This window comes from Monodon monoceros, unplaced genomic scaffold (assembly GCF_005190385.1).
Source record: "Monodon monoceros isolate NGI ecotype Baffin Bay Population unplaced genomic scaffold, NGI_Narwhal_1 Super_Scaffold_5, whole genome shotgun sequence".
Taxonomy (NCBI): Eukaryota; Metazoa; Chordata; class Mammalia; order Artiodactyla; family Monodontidae; genus Monodon; species Monodon monoceros.
This window is the reverse complement of record NW_021703782.1, coordinates 31,877,523-31,897,999: the sequence shown is the minus strand read 5'-3', so window position 1 is coordinate 31,897,999 and position 20,477 is coordinate 31,877,523. Positions and strand designations below refer to the sequence as shown.

Below are 20,477 nucleotides of genomic sequence, written 5' to 3'. Positions count from 1 at the left end.
TAATCAGTACATGCAGAAGTAGAACTGGGAAGGAAAAAAAAAGTCTGGGCCTGAAAGACAGGCACTGGACATGAAAATGCAAATATAACCATGATTTTTAAAAAGTATCTTATATGTTAAGTTTGCAAATTGAGAATTCCTCATCATTTTCTTTGTACTTCTGGGAGGAGGAGAAAAGGAAGAAAAAGAGGAAATAGTAGGCACTAAAATGCCTACAGGATTGGAGAAGATACTTACATGTGCCCAAGATGGAGTACTTCAGATCCCCTTCCTCCTGGCTTCCTTCATTGCCTCCTATCCCCATCTAGTAGTAAAACATTTTTTTTCTATTTAAATAAATAAACCTATAGCTCAAGGGTTTATGATCAGTTAAAGAGTATGAAGAACCAACGAAAAATGAGAAGGACAGTAAATATTTTGTAACTAGATTTTAAAAAATTTGTAAATTAAAGTACCATAAAAATTTTACCCACTTTAAATCCAAGCAAAACAAATCCCAAATGAAGAATTAATCTTCATTTCTCAGGGGAACAGGGTTTTTGTAAAACAACACACAGCAACATTCTGAGGACATCTAACACTTGCAGCCAAGTGTTTAGCCACAGTAGCAGTAGCGCCTTCTGGTCCTCCAACTCAGTGATTTTCAAAGTGTGGAACATATACCTTCACTAATTTGGAAAGCAGAATCATTTCCCCGAAAATCTTCCAGTAGTCTTATTGAACATTATGATTTTTTTTTTTTTTTTTGCAGTACGCAGGCCTCTCACTGTTGTGGCCTCTCCCATTGCACAGCACAGGCTCCGGACACGCAGGCTCAGCGGCCATGGCTCACGGGCCCAGCCGTTCTGCGGCATGTGGGATCTTCCCGGACCGGGGCACGAACCCGTGTCCCCTGCATCAGCAGGCAGACTCTCAACCACTACGCCACCAGGGAAGCCTGAACATTATGATTTTAAAGGTTGTAAAGATTCTACAAAAACTGTATCTACGTGTTCATACTAATGATCAGGTTTTGTTCATCTCAATTAATGCATCTTCATATCTTCTCAGTGCTGTTTACATTTATTAAGTTGTACGCTTTAATTATATCTCAAAGTAATAAAAATGGTTCAATGATTCACTGAAGGATTAAAAGTAGTCATGAAAATAGTAAATAATGCAACTTATAAAAACACATAAATTTTAAAATGAAGACTCTAATACAGTGAATACAGAATATAAATCTGTATGTGTCAGCACAAGAGTGACTGTCACATAAGCAAATGAAAAGGAAAATTATAAATAGAAAATTAACATAGTGAATATTTGAAATTTCAATTTGAGTCATCAATCTATTTGTTCCTAGCTTCCTGCTATGAAACGTGGTCAGACCAGTGGCCTAAAGACATTATAGTTTTTGTTTCACTTCCAAAGCACAATGACCTGTATGAGTCTTTCCAGAACAGAACAAGTACCAAGTAATGCTCTCCAGAACAAAAGTGATGAATTTTGTTGCTAAAGAAAAAGCCAAAAAAACAAAGAGCACTGCTTATAGTAAAACCAGGTGCAAGTCAAACTATCAACAATAGACTTATTATACCAGCCACAAGGTTAATGAGAAATATCACACTCACAAACAAAAAAACAGAACAAACTATTGGCAAAATGCCTTTATCAGATAGATGTACTAGAGGCTACAATGTGAAAAAACAATTAACTATGCACATGCTAGCAGATATTCAACTTCAGAGTTGGACAAAACCAGTGATATGTGGAGTCTGAATCAATACAACAGGAATAAGAAATACACAATAAAATTTGATCTATTTATCACTGAATATCCACGAGAAGAGACTTTTCTATTCATTCATTATTTTTGAGCCATGATGTAAAATTTTAAAAAGATAATACTGGAATCAGTATTATCAATGCACTACCACAAATATAAGAGGTTATACCTGAACAACATCTACACTGAGATTTATTCCCAGGCAACAAGTAATGGTGAACAATATGTCTCTTGATCTTGATTCAATATTTTTAAAAAAATGGTAAAAATTCTGAATACAATCAAATCAAAGTCATGGCCTATTCTACTTTTTTTTAAACACCTTTACTGAGATATAATTCATATATTTTATATATCACATAAAATCTACCCACTTCAAGTGTGAAACGTATACCTCCTTTGATGTATACATCTCTGCAAAGAAATTCTGTATTCTGCTCATCTCCCTTGCAATTTCTCTTACCCAATTTTTCATCTCAGTCTATTATTTCACCTTTTTATATAACATTACTGACACCTTGACTTTTACAAAATGTTCTAGCTCCTTGGTTTTTATTAAATCAAAAAATAGGTGCTGTCTAAAATCAATTTCTCTGTTCCCCGTAGCAAATCTTTTTCAAAGTACACTTTCACTTTGGACATTAAGTACAATGTTCTCCTTTTATGTGGCAGAAACTTTTCTTCAGCTGGCATGAGATCAACTAAGATCCAGTGTTTGCTTCTAAGTAAGTGGAGTGGATGTTTCTTTACTATCTTGTTGCTGTTTAATGCCAGCTCTCAGATTTTATGCTGAGGCTTAGCCAATGTAAATTTACATTATCGCTTTGATAATTTAGGAGTAGTAAACTTTGTCTTAGCACTTCTCTTTTGTGTTTACAATAAGCAGCCACGTAACAGACAGGATTTCTATATCCAGCTTTTTGACTGGCTCAGCCCTCAACACGTGGAGTTTCTCATAGTGTTGTTTCCCTGTGTGAGGGAGAACACCCACCACAACTGTATACCCTCTGCCTAGTACAGTCACTGTCTGGTCCCTACTTTTAAAATCTACTATTCCACACAGTAAAATAGATTCCAGATGGTATACTGTCCATCAGTCCCAAAGCTTGCCCTTATCTCTTCTTCACTTGTCACTGTAATTATCCCAAGAACTACTTTACTTCTCATGACCTTGATTATTTTCCTACAAGTGAGACTTCCAAATAAGGTACCAGGTTTTCCTAAGTGACCCATCAATAATATATCCAGCAGAAATTCCTCTAAGTTCCTCAGCCTTGGATGATATTTTTATATAGGGTTGGGGCCAAGTTGACTATTTCCTTCTCATAATTACCTGGTCATTTTGGCAGCAATCAATGGCAGCAGGAAGAAGGGCAATCAAATATCTGTACTTAAGTTCCCCTATTACGTGGCATTTATTTTGGTGCAAAATTGAGTAGTTTTCCTTTATTAATTTTCCAGTGCCTCTTGGGCCACTGGGAGAAATTCTCTCTGGTGAAGACACCAGCAAATTCTATTACTGTCTAAACAAGTAGATCATTACGTTAATAATACTTGTAAACCAGAAAAAAATTGTCATAATGAATGCTGTAGAAGGAAAAAAGAATCAAATAACCCCTCTAGAATAATACAAGATGATTTATCCAGTTTACCAATGCTCGGAAATATCATTTTTGCACAGCCCTAGTGTAATAACTGATGCTCGTAAAGATGAGCCCGAGGCACTACAAAATTCTATAGAAAATGTTATAATTAACATAGTTTATGTTAAGAGCATAGTTTAGTATAGTCTAATTCTATTTTTTTTTTTACAGGAACATTTACTTATTTACTTATTTATTGGCTGCGTTGGGTCTCTGTTGCTGCACACAGACTTTCTCTAGTTGTGGCGAGCAGGGGCTACTCTTCATTGCAGTGCGCGGGCTTCTCATTGTGGTGGCTCCTCTTGCTGTGGAGCACAGGCTCTAGGCATGTGGGCTTCAGTAGTTGTGGCACGCAGCCTCAGTAGTTGTGGCTCGTGGGCTCTAGAGCACAGGCTCAGTAGTTGTGGCACATGGGCTTAGTTGCTCCACAGCATGTGGGATCTTCCTGGACCAGGGATCGAACCCGTGTCCCCTGAATTGGCAGGCAGTCTTAATCACTGCACCACCAGAGAAGTCCCTAGTCTAATTCTTTTAAAACTGGTAACACAAGCATGATAGGTATAGCCACTCCATTAAGCCAAACATCTGCTAAAACAATACCTATTCCCAACAGATCAAATGGCAGTTTAACAGATAAGAAAATAACTATTCATTTCCCATACATACAGCACCTCCTAGAGTACACTCCAGGCTTAGTGTGTTACTTCCCTGGATACCACACACACAAAAAGAAATTGATTGGTTTTATTAAATTATCTCTTTGATTTGATTATTAATGACATTTATTTAATAGAGGCATAAAAGAACAAAACATCGTGTAAATAGGCTAAAAAAAACAAACAAATGTCATAAACTATTTTACAACAAGGTTGAAAAGGAAAAGTTTCCCCTCAAAGTCTTTCTTTCTTTAAGTAAAACTGTCACTGAGTATTTTTTTTTAACATCTTTATTGGAGTATAATTGCTTTACAATGGTGTGTTAGTTTCTGCTTTATAACAAAGTGAATCAGCTATACATATACATATATCCCCATATCTCCTTCCTCTTGCGTCTCCCTCCCACCTTCCCTATCCCACCCCTCTAGGTGGACACAAAGCACTGAGCTGATCTCTCTGTGCTATGCACTGCTTCCCACTAGCTATCTATTTTACATTTGGTAGTGTATATCTGTCCATGCCACTCTCTCACTTCGTCCCAGCTTACCCTTCCCCCTCCCCATATCCTCAAGTACATTCTCTACGTCTGTGTCTTTATTCCTGTCCTGCCTCTAGGTTCTTCAGAACCATTTTTTTTTTTTTAGATTCCATATATATGTGTGAGCATACGGTATTTGTTTTTCTCTTTCTGACTTACTTCACTCTGTGTGAGCCTCTAGGTCCATTCACCTCACTACAAATAACTCAAGATTTTATGGCTGAGTAATATTCCATTGTATATATGTGCCACATCTTTGTCCATTCATCAGTCGATGGACACTTAGGTTGCTTCCATGTCCTGGCTATTGTAAATAGAGCTGCAATGAACATTGTGGTACATGACTCCTTTTGAATTACGGTTTTCTCAGGGTATATGCCCAGTAGTGGGATTGCTGGGTCGTATGGTAGTTCTATTTTTAGTTTTTAAGGAACCTCCATACTGTTCTCCATAGTGGCTGTATCAATTTACATTCCCACCAACAGTGCAAGAGGGTTCCCTTTTCTCCACACCCTCTCCAGCATTTATTGTTTGTAGATATTTTGACTGGTGTGAGGTGATACCTCATTGTAGTTTTGATTTGCACTTCTCTAATGATTTCACTGAGTATTTTTAATAAGAGACCTCTGGTCTTACAAATGTGATTTTTTTACTTGAAATAATTTAATCCTGTTTTTCTCCCTTCCCTATCTCTCCCTCATTTGTAAAAAGGCAGATGAATTTAAAACTCAGAAAACAACTGCTTGAAATTGCCAAAACTAACAAATATAATATGTGTCAATCTGCTTTCCTAGTAGATAAAAACCAGAACCTCTTATAAAAAGTAGCAAACACATGGGAGTTAATCCAATATAAAATGCTCCTCAGAACAGTGGTGTCATGGTCAGATGCACTGCTATCTTAAAAATGCAAAAATGCACTGAAAACCAAAGCAAAACAATTTGATTTACTTAGCTGTACCTGCTCATCTCTTTGTCTCCACTCTTGCCAATTTTCTTCCCGTGAATCCTTCTGTACTGGGTTTGGTAATGATAGCTCATGCTGAGCATTACAAATGCCATGGGAGGATTTCTGGGGAATTTTCTTAAAAGCAAGATTCCTGAGCTACGAAACAAACAAAAAATTAAATTCAGTTTACCAATCCTGGGATACAAATGATTATTTTGGAAGTTAAGAAATCAATATTTTTATACTTCTAAATACTCATTATGCTAACTCACAAAGTCACTATTTGAATTTTTTTGAATTTTTTGTAGTCTTTGTAGAATGCTAATTTCACCAGCATTTGAGATAATTTTGGTGGATTTCTCGACGAAATGATTAATAAGTGAGAATGGATTATACTCTACTATACCACCATTTTAATGAGTCTGCTTTACTAAAGGGAAGTTTATAGGAGTAGAGAACAGGATAACAAGTATGCTTTTAAAATGCAAAACAATAGCATTCAATAAGATTAAAGTTTAATAGCTTATAAATTTAAAAGTTTAAATAGTGAGAGAAGATAGCTTAAGGAACTCTAACAACTACTTTGCTAGTTCTGAAAAATACAGGGCCTAGTCCACAAAGTAACATAATGAACTAAAACTGTATTGGCCAAGCCACTCCCAAAAATAAGAAAAATCTTAGTCACAGAGGTTGAAACAGGGAGAAAAATACTGAGAGGTTACTATGGATTAAACTGTATTCTCTCAAAACATATGTTGTAGACCTAACCCTTGCTGTCTGTGAATGTGACCTTATTTGGAAATAGGATCTTTGCAAATATAATCAAGTTAAGATTAAGGTTATACTGAATTAGGGTGGGCCCTAATCCAATGAAGGGTATAGACAAAGATACACAAAGAGAACACCATGTAACAGAAGAGGCAGACTGGAAAGATGCAGCCACTAGCCAAGGAGCGTCAAGGACTGACAGCTACCATAAGAAACTAGGATGAGGCAAGGAGGGAGTCTACTAAGTCTCAGAGAGCGCCTGGCCCTGCTGACACCATGGTTAGAACTTCCAGCCTCTAGAACTGTTAAGAGAATAAATTTCTGTTGTTTTAAGCTACCTGGTTTGTGGTACTTTGTTACAGCAGCCCTAGGAAACCAATGAAGAGGCTTTAAATCAAGGATCAACAATTTAACTGATAATCAATAGACTGTTCTGCAAGAGTGATGAGATACAAACATCACTTTAAGCAGCTGTTTTCTGCTGTGGAAAAGACAGAGTAGAGGGGATGCTGCTAGAGACAAAGCCATGGCAGGTACACTACTGATTTATTACAGAAAGTAGACTGACAGAACTATAGCTGTGGAAGTGGGAAGGGAGGATCCTCAGGCTCATTCTCAGTAATGTAATGTAAACCCCACTATTACCTTATTTTTTGTTCCCCACATCTAATACCAAAAAGAAAATGGGGGCTTCCCTGGTGGTGCAGTGGTTGAGAGTCCGCCTGCCGATGCAGGGTACTCGGGTTCGTGCCCCGGTCTGGGAAGATCCCACATGCCGCGGAGCGGCTGGGCCCGTGAGCCATGGCCGCTGAGCCTGTGCGTCCGGAGCCTGTGCTCCTCAACGGGAGAGGCCACAACAGTAGGAGGCCCGCGTACCGCAAAAAAAAAAAAAAAAAGAAAATGGTGGGCAATCAAAAGTTCTGTAAGACTGGACTTCTGAAAGGTTGTATGGTAAGAAAAATGTCTTTTAAAGTGACTCTCTGTGTGGCAGCATTTTAAAGACATACTTAGAAAGCAATGGTGATGGAAGTAAATTGAAAAGGCTTTTTCTAAGTCTTGGTATATTATAAAATGAATATAGGGGGAAAAAAAACACTTTTACTACTTCTCTCATTAAGTGATATTGAGAAAAGTCCTAATACCTAACTGCTTCTTCTGTTAAAAGACAGACAGACACAGACTAAAGGTGTTTTTCAACGTTTCTTTTAAAAATAAATGGGCGCATTAAATGTTGGTCACGTAACTCATGCTAGGCATGTCTAGGGGAGAAGGGCCTGTTTACTACCCTTAAGAAACAGATGACCATCAAATGCATAAAAATGTATGTTCAAGGCTAGTCATAGGCTTATTGTCTAGTCATAGGATTATTGTCTATAACAGTAAAAAAAAAAAAAAAGGAAACAACCTAAATGTTTATCACAACAATCTGATTAAGTAAACTATGACAAAGCCACATAATTTTAAATAATGTGGATAAAATAATGTAGATCTTTATTTACTCATGGAAAACTGCTCATGCTAATTTTTAAAAAGCCAGTTATGAAAGTCTATTATATAGTCTCATTTTCATTTAAGTAAAATATGAATGTATATATGAATGTATCTATATATTCAAGTAAACTTATATATGTATACAGAAAACACATACCAAAATATTAATTTCTTATATCTCTAGTTATATTTACAAGTGACCTTTGTTTCCTTTTAAGACTTTGTTTTTCAGAAACTTTTTGGAATGAGCACATAAGCTTCCGTAGACAAAAAAAAAAAGGCAATTTAAAATATGTTCATTACATCTGACTTCAAATACACACAAATTTATATCCATTCATTCAAGTCATATTTACCAAGTACCTATGGACCAGGAACTGTGGATACATAGGTCAACAAGATAGTATCTACCCTCATGATGCATACAACCTACTGGAAAAGCAGACATAAATAATTATAATTGCTACCTCATTTGCTTCACTCTGTTGCTGTTCCTTCTTTTTTCTTCTTTTCTCTCTTTTTTTCTCATTTGTAGTTGATTTATTTGTTTGAGACTTTCCAGTATTCCGACCTTTGCCTTTTCCAGGCTCAGAATCAGAACCACTGCCACTATCCACTTGCAACAAGGCAAAACGAGAAGCAGTAGTGGGAACAGAACTAAGTACTGCTGAGGCCATTGTAAGGATTTTTCTTTTAAAATACTTCTGTCAAGAATAATTCCTGTGGGAAGGGAGAAAGGAGGAAGATGAATAAACACAGTAAAATTTGTTTCAGATTTTAGAACAAATATATATATATACACACACACACACACACATACACTTCTCCTGACACTGAATTTAGTAACAGTTGGATTCGTACACACAGTTCTACTGGCAGAAACATACTTTTTAAACTTAAGTAAATAACGTAAGATTGTATAATATAAAAAAGAAAAATGATATACTGAGATTTCACAATTATTACAAGAATACCACCAATACAATGTATTGATTTTCCATATACAGTTTCCAAAAATTAATGATTTTCATCTTTCTCTTTTTTTTTTTTTGCGGTACGCGGGCCTCTCACTGTCGTGGCCTCTCCTGTTGCGGAGCACAGGCTCCGGACGCGCAGGCTCAGCGGCCATGGCTCACGGGCCTAGCCGCTCCGCAGCATGTGGGATCTTCCCGGACCGGTGCACGAACCCGTGCCCCCTGCATCAGCAGGTGGACTCTCAACCACTGCGCCACCAGGGAAGCCCTTTCCTCTTTCTTTTAAATACACTGCTGTATATTTACATATTTATGGGGAATATCCTAATATATACATATATATGAAGAATATCCTAAATCTGATTAATATATACGTATTTATGGAGAACATCCTAAATCAATATGGTTTACAATGGAAGAGTAAGAATATCCTTTTTCACCACACACAGAGACCACTGGTCCAACTACATGCTTATTCCCAACTTCCAAGACAGGAAAAAAGGAGTAGGAAACAAAGAACATTCTTACCGTGTACAAATTCTGCCTTAAGTTTGATTCTAGAGAAGTGACAGCAAAATAGAGAACTTAAATTCTCTCAACCAAAGGAAACTTTTCAAAATCACCTTCCACCATTATCTTTTAGTTCACTAGTCTCAGTGCCCCCTACCTCTCTTAGCTTTTTTTCTTTTATTAAAGTATAGTTAATTTACAATGTTGTGTTAGTTTCAAGTGTACAACAAAGTGATTCAGTTTTTATATATATACACACATATATATTCTTTTTCAGATTCTTTTCCATCGTAGGTTATTACAAGAGAGTGATTATAGTTCCCTCTGCTATACAGCAGGTGCTTGTTGTTTACCTATTTTATATATAGTAGTGTGTATATGTTAATCCCAAACTCCTAATTTATCTCCCCCCACTATCCCCCCTTGGTAAGTGTAAGTTTGTTTTCTATGTCTGTGAATCTATTTGTTTTGTAAATAAGTTTATTTGTATCATTTTTTTAGATTCCACATATGTGATATCATATGATATTTGAGTTTCTCTGATTTACCTCACTTAATATGATCATATGTAGGTCCATCCATGTTGCTGCAAGTGGCATTATTTCATTCTTTTTATGGCTGAGTAATATTCCATTGTATGTATATACATCTTCTTTAACCATTCATCTGTCGATATTTAGGTTGCTTCCATGTTTTGGTTATTGTAAATAGCGCTGATATGAACATTGGGTTGCATGTATCTTTTTGAATTAGAGTTTTCTCCAGATATATGCCTAGGAGTGGGATTGCTGAATCATATGGCAACTCTATTTTTAGTTTTTTCAGGAGCCTCCATACTGTTCTCCATAGCGGCTGCCCCAATTTACATTCCCACCAACAGTGCAGGAGGGTTCCCTTTTCTCCACAGCCTCCCCAGCATTTATCATTTGTACTTTTTAATGATGGCCATTCTGAGTGGTGTGAGGTGATACCTCACTGTAGTTTAGATTTGCATTTCCCTAATAGTTAGCAATACTGAGCATCTTTCATGAGCCTGTTGGCCATCTGTATGTCTTCTTTGAAGAAATGTCTATTTAGGCCTTCTGCCTATTTTTTGATTGGGTTTTTTTTTATGTTAAGCTATATGAGCTGTTTGTATATTTTGGAAATTAATCCCTTGTTGGTACCTTTCAGCTTTTTAAGAGCCTTTTAAACTTAAGACAGGATCGCAAAGGTCCTCTAGTAAAATATATATATATATAAAACTGAATCACTTTGCTGTACACCAGAAACTAACACAACATTGTAAATCAACTATACACCAATTAAAAAAAACTTTTTACAAAAAAGGTCCTCTAGTAATATCTAACCCAAATCCTTTTTTACAGATGAGGCAACTGGTACTTAGACTGGTTAGGTCATTCTGCAAGTTACTGGCAAAGTCAGGACCTGAAACTAGATTTGCTGAACCTTACTCTGCAATTTCTAAGTAAGAAGCCTTGTAACTACTAGAAGACTAAGTACTCTCTCAATTCAAAAGAAAAAGATTCTCTTAATAAGTTGTGAAACTGAGAAACTTGTTTATTTTTATTTTGAAATGTATTGAGTACATAACTGAATAAACTATTAAGTTTTTTTTAAAAAAAGGAACACTCCAAGTACCTAGCACTAAGATTAACAAAATGTTAACCCACCCCATGCCTCTCCCCAATAGCAACCCCCCAACTCCCACTCTGTCCAGAGATAATTATTATCCTGATTTGTTACTTATTACTTTGTTTTTCTTTATAGCTTTATCATGTCTGTCTTGAGCCACAGTGCTCATATCTGAACTAGCTACTGTTATTTCCACAATATCCTACTGTTTACACAGGTCCACCCTATTCATTGTGGGAAGGGACTGTGTAAAAGTGTGAATACTAAGAGGTGAGGATCACTGAGGTCCATTTTGAAAGCTAACCACACACTACAGTTTGCATGTTTTCAGGAGGGAACAAAAATGAGAAGCATACGTTCAATCTTCCATCTTAACCTAAGAATCTAGAAAATTATTTGGAAATCTTTCAATTTTTTGTTAAACAATGAAAAAAATCAAAAGAAGAACTGAGATTTGAAGATGTCATCTAATAGTTATGAAATCAAAGTATTTTTATTACAATACCACATTAATACCTATTGCGCCTATGTTCAGAAGCATACAGATTAAGATAAAATACCACAACATACAGAGATGACATCACACCATTAAAGTCATGACGTATTTTAGGCTTAAATCTTTCCCACAGACATAAGAATTAAGGCTTTGTAAGTTACTATAAGGAAGAAAATATTACAAAATGAAAAGGAAATTCCAGACTCAAAAATATTATGGAAAACATTAATTCTGCTTCAACTTCAACATGCCACGTTAAAATCCTGTAAGTTTTAGTAGCTTTGACCACTTTAGGTACACTAATCCTACACAGTTGTTCTACAACTACTGTATTTAATTTTAACTGTCACAACTATAAATTGCATATGATAGCTGTTCACAAATATTCACCGCCCCTCCCTGAAAGAGAATTGCGTATCACTCTCATGTTGAATGCAGGCTGGCCATGTGACTACCAGTGAAATATAAGCTTTAAAAAGCTTTAAAAGCCAGAACATGGTTCACCGTGTTCTCTTTTCTCTGCTTCTGTTATTGTGGAAGTGTATGCTGAGATGAAGCCTCCTACAGTCAAGTCTGATGGAGTCTAAAACTACAATGAACAAAATCTCCTTACTAACCTGTAATGGATATGTAGCTTGAGCAAGAAAGCAACTTTGCTGCTTTAAGCTGCTGAGGTTTTCCAGTTGCTATTGCAATATAATCTAACCTTATCATCACTGATAGCTTACACAAATACATTTCCTCTCCATTTCAGGACTGATATCAAAACTGTGAATTTCATATTTGGATTGTTCTGCATGAGTGAAATGTTCACAGGTGTTCTAAACATCTCTCCAAAGCTCACAGGAATTTTTTTTCTTTGAAATGAAAAGAAAAAAGTTTTTAGGCATTGAGAATTTGTGGTTGAGCAGTCGGCTACTGAAGAGTCAGAGACCTAAAGATTATACCTAACAATGCATAAGGAAAACACCAATCTATCTGAAACCCAAGAATCACAGTAGAGACTATGTCTTATACAGTGGACACACACAACAAGCAATAAATATTTCCTGAATGAATGAAAAGAATAAAAGAAAGACAAAGTGAAAAGAAAGCATTAGAACAAATACTGTTAACTGAGAAAAGAATCAGTGATAAACACTCAAAATAATTATTTTTCTGAGGCAGCTACCTATGCTACATCTTAGCAACCCATGTGTTAAAATACTTTCTCTAACTAATGAAAGGGTAAATAGAAAGGGGAAATGCTCACCTCCAATGATCCCTTGTTCGGTAAGGGGTACAGGTAGAAGAATAGGAGAGTGGTAGCCACCTGCACTATACTCTACATAATAGTAAATATTAAAGGCCAAAAATAGCTCTACTCAGCAGCTGAGGGAGTAAGGAGATGGGACAACTGGAAGGGCTCATCTGTACTTAAGCTGTACTTAAAAAAAAAAAAAAAGTGATGAACAGCCAACACATCAACTACCTCATTAGCCATGAGAGAAATCTGTATACTATGTCAAAAATCTATATACAATAACCAGTACTTCAGAGGTGGAAGGGGGGGAAATGTAAATTTTAAATGAAAGAAGGGAATAAAAATATAAAAATAATCCCCAATTTGTAAATATGTGTATTATTTATTTACATACCAAAAGGAGGAAATGCATGGGACTACTCCTTTTCCTTTCTATAGTTTTCACTATTTCCCCAAATATTCTGTAACGACCACATTCCTTCTATAACAAAAAACTCTCATCGTGAAAAGGAAAAATGGTCATCTATACCCAAATTCAAAAAATAAAAACATAATGTAATCAAAGCAATATTGATTTTTCTGCCCTGTGTCAAAACTTAAAAAGGGCAACTACAGGTCAGAATTAACAATGACATGCTCAGGTCCTTTTATGTTAGTGATTGAGAAGATAAATGACACAAAGCAATTGTCAAAGACTGATTACGGTGCATGTTTTTAAGAGAACATTGCCTTCATTAACAAATTTTTCAGAATTTGCAAAAAGATAATCATGTTATACAATCCAGGAATTCATTTGAAACTGCTTTAAAACCTTGAAGAGAAAAAGAGATAAATAAGCAGACCACAAAAACATGAGACTTTTAAAAATACTATTTCAGGGAAAGGCTAGGGTTAGTATTCTTGTGAGGCTAGGGTTAGAGGTCTTGTGTCCTAAACTTCTGCATCTCCACCTATGGTCATATCTAAGAGACACTTGGATAAATAGATTCAGAGTTCTTCTCCCTCCCCCTGTTATTTTCCCTTTCTTTATCCATCACATGGTCTTTAAAATCCAGATACTTCAGTATATATAAATGCTCATTTATAAACATACACTTAAATAACAAGGACATAATTAAGGTACACAAAACAAAAATACAGTGGACATCCATTAAGCTACCTACATTCGTCAGTCTATGAATGCAGTGGCTAGTGCTCTATGTTAAATAGTTACAAATTACTAAAATACTACACAAATTAGGTTTTTAGTCCAGAAATTTAATGATTATTTTCTATGTTTCTCCCTCTTCCCTTTGAGTCTCCTTTTATTTTATTTATTTATTTATTTATTTATTGGCCACACCCCGCAGCATATGGGATCTTAGTTCCCCAACCAGGGATCAAACCTGCAGAGTCTTAACCACTGGACCACCAGGGAAATCCTGAGTCCCCTTTTAAAAAATAATTTAAAGGCTAATTTAAGTAGTTGAAGGAAGACAAAAGAAAATTTGAAAGATAATTTGAAAACAAATGTTTCAGGTCAAATGCACAAGAAACAAATAAGTTTACAAATATGCAGGCAGCTCATCACATATAAGTGCAACATTCTATAATTTCTTAATGAATCCATTAGTAAAAACTATTAATTCCTCTATACTTAAAATTGCAGCAAAATCAAATTATAGTGAAGTCGCCACTTTATATATACTCAATACTAGAAAAGCCAATTACTTATTAAATATTAGAGCATATGTTAGGGCTTTCTATAGCAACTGTCCTTCCTCAGATTTTGTACTCCAGCAAAACAAACTACTTAAAATTTCCTGACCACACATTTAGTTTTACTTGCTCAAATCTTTTTGCTGTGCCTTTTGCCTAAAATGCCCTCCATCTCTTCCACTTACAACTTGTATTTGTTCCTTAAAATCCTGCTCAGATGCTAGGATCTCTATAACGCTTTCTCTGACCTGCCTGTTTAATCATTCCCCCCTTTGTAATATTTCCGTAGTTTATATTTACTTTTATTACTGAATAGATTTAATTAAAATTATCTGTTTACTGTTGTGCCTAGCCCCTTATAATCCTGATTTCAACATCCTGAAAGGCAAGAGCTTCTTCTTTCCACCCCTAACAAAACCACAGGACCTGGCACACAGAAGATACATTTATTGAATTTGTTTTTTTAAAAAATATTTACATTCCCCAAGTACACAGCTATCTATGCATTCAAAGACATGCTCTAAAATAGAATGGAGCTAAAGAAAATGCAAAGTGCGCTAGAGATAATCCTCAATTCCCAGAATGCAAATGTGAGCTAACAGCGATTATTAGCAGTTCAAAGTTGCTTCATTGTAAGGGCCATTCTACTAACTGATTATCACCACAACTAATTTTGTTTAGGAAACATATTTGTTTAGGAAACACAACTGGTTTCAAAGTATTGATTAAAAAGAACTAGGATACATGAGGAGCTTAAGTAAACTACTTTTTAAAATGAATAGCCTAAACTGCAAGCAGAAGGATTTATAAACAGCTGATCCTCTTGGGCTCCTCTACTAAGGTTCTGAGGACCAGTGCCACTATGATGTAATCCCTTTAGACTATGATCTCTCTAAGGTCAAGAAAGATGGTAGGAGTAGCCATACCTCAGGTCCAGGGAACCACAATTAGGGCACTTCAAAACTGGTATATGTATAAGCTCCTCAATCAAGACCAAATATATCCCTTTTATAAAATGTAATGATAGTCATCTTCTATTAACACTATCGACCAGTAAGCCTGATGAAAAAAGAAGTGAATACCATGTAGATACCAACTAGTGTGGTCTCACTGAAATGTAGCTTAGATTAAAAAAAAAACAAAAACCATAAAATGAAATGGCATTGAGTATGAATGACTTAATACCTGGTGAAATTTTTTTATCGTATTATTTCACGTTCTGTTCCTCAAATAACACAACTACACAATATCTTTCACTTTGGCTTCTTATAAAGTAAGGTTCACAACCAGTAAGTGCCAAGAGCATACCAAAACTTTGCTCGCAACAAACTTAATGCAAACAAACCATATAAACTTAATGGGTATGCCCTAAATTCCATTTTTTTTCTTCATAGTTAAATACTGCCTCCCCTCTCCAATCTGCATCACCTAATTTCTGTGGGTTGAAAAACCTAGGCAAAAAGTACAAGCAGGTACCGGCTGAGGACCTAAGGGATTCGCCCATAAATAAAGCACATGTATTTTCATTTGCCCCAGTGATCTCTTGGTCAACTTCTGGGTTCTTCACTCTTAAAGAGTGAAGCCACCTGATTATCTTATAGATAAGTTTGTTGTAACCATTTATGACAATATCTTCCATTAATTAGGATTTGACTGACGAGAACTTAAGTGTTATGAACCTGTTGAGAAAAAAAACTACGTTTCCACAGATTAAAGATTTAAGAAATTTTTAATTGCCACAAAGCTCAATATTCTTATGGCTGCAAGTCAAATTTATTAAACTGATGATTCAGGTTACAATCACAAGCACGTTTACTACGTAAAGAAATAGTAATGAACAGTGCAGAGAAAATTTCACTGGCTTTTCAGTAGAGGAAAGACGATCTTTCATTAGTGCTTCTAATGAAAGCCATAGCACCTACTCAATTGTAGAATCTAGCTAAGGTAAGAATGAAAAATCTAAAACAAGGAGGAGAGAAAAGACAATTTAATAAGTCATTTTTTATCACTGTTCAATATCTACCAAGCACCCTAAGTGCTAGAGATGACAAAAATTCTGGAAGACTGCTTGTTCCAAACAATAACTACAAAAAACAAACAAAATTCAAAACCCTTCTCCCTTTTACTCTTCAACAGTTAGCGGAGAGGAGAAGAAGCACTTTACTCAAAAAGTAATTCACTATACCTCATTCACGAATGAAAGCCAAATTTCACCCACAGGCTGTTAACCAATGCTCCAAAACTTATTCGTGCAAAGTACATAGAGAAGGAAACAGAGATGGGCGAGACCTAACTCGGGCAGAGAAGCGGCTTCAAAACCTGAAAGGGAGAAAACAGCGAGTCAGGTCGAAGCTCCAGAAATTTCCGAGCGCCTGGCTCCCCGGGCGGGAGCGCGATGCCCGCGGCGGGGAGGGGGCGGCGGCACCTGTCACTCGACAGCCCAGCGACCGCGGTCGACCCCGGCCCCGGCCCCCGCGGGGTCTCGGGAGCCGCAGGCACCGCCCGGGCGCCTGGGCCTGAGGTCGGCGCGGGTCTCTCTCCGCCGCCCCCGAGACCAGAGCCGAGCGTCGGGGCCGCGGCCCTTCCCAAGGAGCGGCCCTCCCGCGCACTCTGCCCAGCGGCTCCGGACAGCGGGGCCCATCGCCTCAGGCCGAGTCCCCAACTGCCGAGACTGGGGCGCACGGAGCAGCGCGGCCGAGCCGCCACCACCGCCTCAGGGGCCCCGGAGCGGTCCCCCGCGAGGCGGCCCGCCCTCCGCGTACTCACCGGGCCTCCCCGGCCGCCGGCACGGCCCTCCTCTCCCTCCTCCCCCCGCCGCCGCCGCTCCGCGGCTCCTGGGGCGGCCGCACTAGGCGTTGGGACTGCGCTGGGTCAAGTGTCGGGGGGCAGGGGCGGGCTCGCTCCGGGCGGGGGTCGCACGGCGGCCCCGCGAGCGGGCGCGGAGCACTAACGGGCCCCGGGGCGCCGGGCCGGGCGGACCGCGGCGGGGAGCGCGGCTGCGGGCTGCGGTGAGGGGCGGGGAAAACGCGGCCGCGAGCCGAGGGCGGGAGGGAAGTCCCGGCGGAGGGGGCGGCGTGAGAGCCGCGGGGCGGAGCGGGGGAGGGGCCTGACGCGCCCGCCGCCGCGCGCGGGGGTTTGTTTATTTTCTGGGTTGGTTGCTGCGCTGTCGCGTGGGTAGGGGTTCGCGGGTGACGTGAGCGCCCGGAGTTGGGGGAAAGAACCAGACCCACCTGCTGGAGAAGGGGAGCTACGGGGGCCGGGCAGGGTCCAAACGTCTCACGTAGGCGGCGGCGCCGCGGTCTTCGGGGTGACCGGGAAGAGAAGGGCTTACCCGGGGTAGGTGGAAGGACGGAGGCCTCCCGAGAGAATAGGACTCCAGGCTATTTCCCCGCAGTTCGGCCGCTTCACCTGAATCGCGGAGAGCAGTTAGAGAGCCCTGCAGTGGAAAAGGGCCAGTGGAACGTGGGGGCCCGAATTCCCAGCCCCTCCGGGCTCGACCTCCAGTTAGTGAAGTAGAGTTGATCCTGCAAACAAGATTTGAATAGAAAGACTGCATCAGTTCTCTGTAAGGAAAATAATGAACATTGCTCAGTTCTCTGTAGAGTTACAGCACTTTCACGTTACCTCCCTTCGTGCTCCATCAGGTAGTAGGATTCTCATTTTGCAAGCCAAGTTAAGTGACTTACCCAAAGCCTCACATCTAATAAACGGCACAGCCGGAACACAGCTGTCCTGACTTCAAATTCTTTGCTGCTTACCGTTGTGTCACATTATCTTCCTAAATCACTTTGTTTCAACTAATAGTAGACGCCCCCATAGGTAAGATGCTGCAGGGTTACAGAGGGGAGTTAAAGCTGTTATCCTTGCCTTCAAAATAAGAAATAAAGCTAGGATAAAACAGTTAAAAGACAAACCATGACAGATGCCATGTGAAAAATACAGAGTGCTGCAGAATATCAGGGAACTGCTCAAACCTGTCTGGGGAATCAGGAAAGAAAGGGAGTAAGGAGAAGAAGGCATTTGGGATTGACCTTGAAGGAGATGGGGATGGTTTTACAGCAAGAAGAGACAGCATGAGAACATATATGAAGGTGAATCAATGGAAGTTGTGTTCAGGAAAAGCAAATGGTAAGGCTCTAGGGCATGTTGAGAAGTGGCAGACACAGAGGAGAATGGGGCCTGGGATGCCAAGTGGAAGAATTTGTATTCAAATCATTACTTAGTTTTTGTGGTTTAAAAGTTTGGGGGTTTAAAAACCTTGCTTTTCTTTGATCTCTCTATGAATGGATACAGAAATGAGAGGTGGGAAAATGGTCAGATAGACTTGCGATAGGCCAGGTAAAAGGTAATGATAAATCTGAACTAAAGGTAAGGCAGGAGGAATTTAAAAGAGCTTGGCTAAAAGATGATGTGGAAGCAGAATCTACAGAATTTGGCATTTGATTAATTGGTTTTCCAGTAAGAGGGGATTGCTTGAGAACATACATGGAGGAGGAAGAGAAAAATAAAAGGTAATGGAGGTTTTGAGTTTGGAGATAATTATAGAAGATAGAAAAAAGACAATTAGAGATAGGAATAGGAACTTCTTGAGAGACCAATTTACACTTGGACATTTTAAGCGTTTGAAAGATTGTTGAGACAGCCAGATAGAGGTGGACACTGAGAAGTCAGATGTAAAGGTTTTGAAGTAAGGGTAAGAGGGTTGAACTAGAAAATAGATTGGGAAGTTATCAGCCTAGCAGTGATATCACTGTGAGAGAAAAAAAGAAAAAGGGCAGAATCTTGGAGAACATCTTCTTTAGAACCTTGCTACTCAAAGCATGGTCAGTGGCCCAGCCACACTGGCCCAGCATCACCAGGGGGTTTGTTGGAAAGGTGGAATCTCAGCCCTCCCCACCCCAGACCTGCTGAATCAGGTCTTCAGTTTAACAAGAACCCCAAGTGATTTGTATCACATTAAAGTTTAAGAAGCTCAGACCTAGATGAGAAAAGCCAACAAATAAAGAAGGGATCTAACCTAGATAGAGAAGCCAGCAAAGAAAGAGAGGAGGAAGTGGGAGGAGAACCAGAGAAACACAGAATCACCAAAGCAAGATACATTGGAGTTTCACAAAGACAGGGGCAGGAAGGAGAGTTGATCACAATATCCAAAACCACAGAGGTCAAAAAGTGCAAGGAAAGAAGGTATGTTTGAACTTTGTGATTGGGTGGTGTGGTCATTATGACCATGTTGTTCTAACTGAAAGCTTGGAAACTGCCCCTTTGTGATTGGGGACAGCCTAGAAATATAATCCCTCCAGTCCCCACATATATGGGACATATTAAAGTAGGCTTGTGGATTTCATAGTGGGACAAAGTAGAAGTTCTTTTCTAGTTGCTTCTATCTTCTCAGTGAAATAAGAAACAAGATCATTTTGGGAGACTGCTAATTGTCCATCACAATGTATTCTCTCTTTCTTCCTGACCACAGAGACTATTTTTCTCAGCCTTTCTTTCAGTTGGGTATGGTCAAATGTGAAGTTATTGCTACTGGAATGTGAGCAGAGATGATGTCGGCCACTGCCAGGCTAGTGTGCCTCCTTCATGCATTTTTCCTTCCTGCCAGCTGGATTATGCAGATGACTACAAGTCCCTGGAGTTGGCAGAACCACAAGAAAGAACGTGCAGGGATGAAGGAGAGCTGCCCATTGACCTGGAACACCCACTCTGGATTATTTTGTGAGCAAGGTATAAATTTCTATTGAGTGGGAGCCATAACATTTTTGTTTGTTATAACAGTTTAGCCTACTGTGGCTCATGTAGTTATTAACTGAAAGTAATGAGGGGGGAGTTAGCAGGGGAGGGAGAGAAGAAGAGAGATGAAATTCTAGTCTGTCAGTGTGGGAGAGGGAATTGATGAGGGAAACATGGTAAGGTTTCCAGGCACTAATAACGCCCACCTGAGTGAGTGGCCATGAATTTATAGTGAGACCAGTCAGTATGGTTGTGCATTTTTCTCCAGACAGATTTAGTTGCTCATGAGATGCGCAAGCACTGAGTAGGCAGTTTTGGATTACCCAGGTCTGAGATTTGGCTGGGCAAGTAGGATGGGGAGAGATTGGCAAAGGGT

At 38.9% G+C, this 20,477-nt stretch overlaps 1 protein-coding gene across 4 annotated transcripts in view; it reads right to left on the bottom strand.

The window, feature by feature from the left end:
* GKAP1 (G kinase anchoring protein 1) overlaps positions 1 to 17,451 on the bottom strand; it is an 81,290-nt gene extending 63,839 nt beyond the window's left edge. For 2 of the 4 annotated variants that reach the window (XM_029201637.1, XM_029201639.1), the window contains exons 1-4: positions 17,135 to 17,309; positions 16,554 to 16,687; positions 8,280 to 8,532; positions 5,566 to 5,709 (exon numbers count right to left, since the gene is read on the bottom strand). In XM_029201637.1, the coding sequence (XP_029057470.1) occupies positions 5,566 to 5,709; positions 8,280 to 8,489 (354 nt within the window). In that variant the 5' untranslated portion in view covers positions 8,490 to 8,532; positions 16,554 to 16,687; positions 17,135 to 17,309. Of the gene's footprint in view, positions 1 to 5,565; positions 5,710 to 8,279; positions 8,533 to 16,553; positions 16,688 to 17,134 lie in introns of all 4 variants that reach the window. The other 2 variants (XM_029201641.1, XM_029201638.1) reach the window with 2 other exon arrangements.
* Positions 17,452 to 20,477: the final 3,026 nt, after the last annotated feature.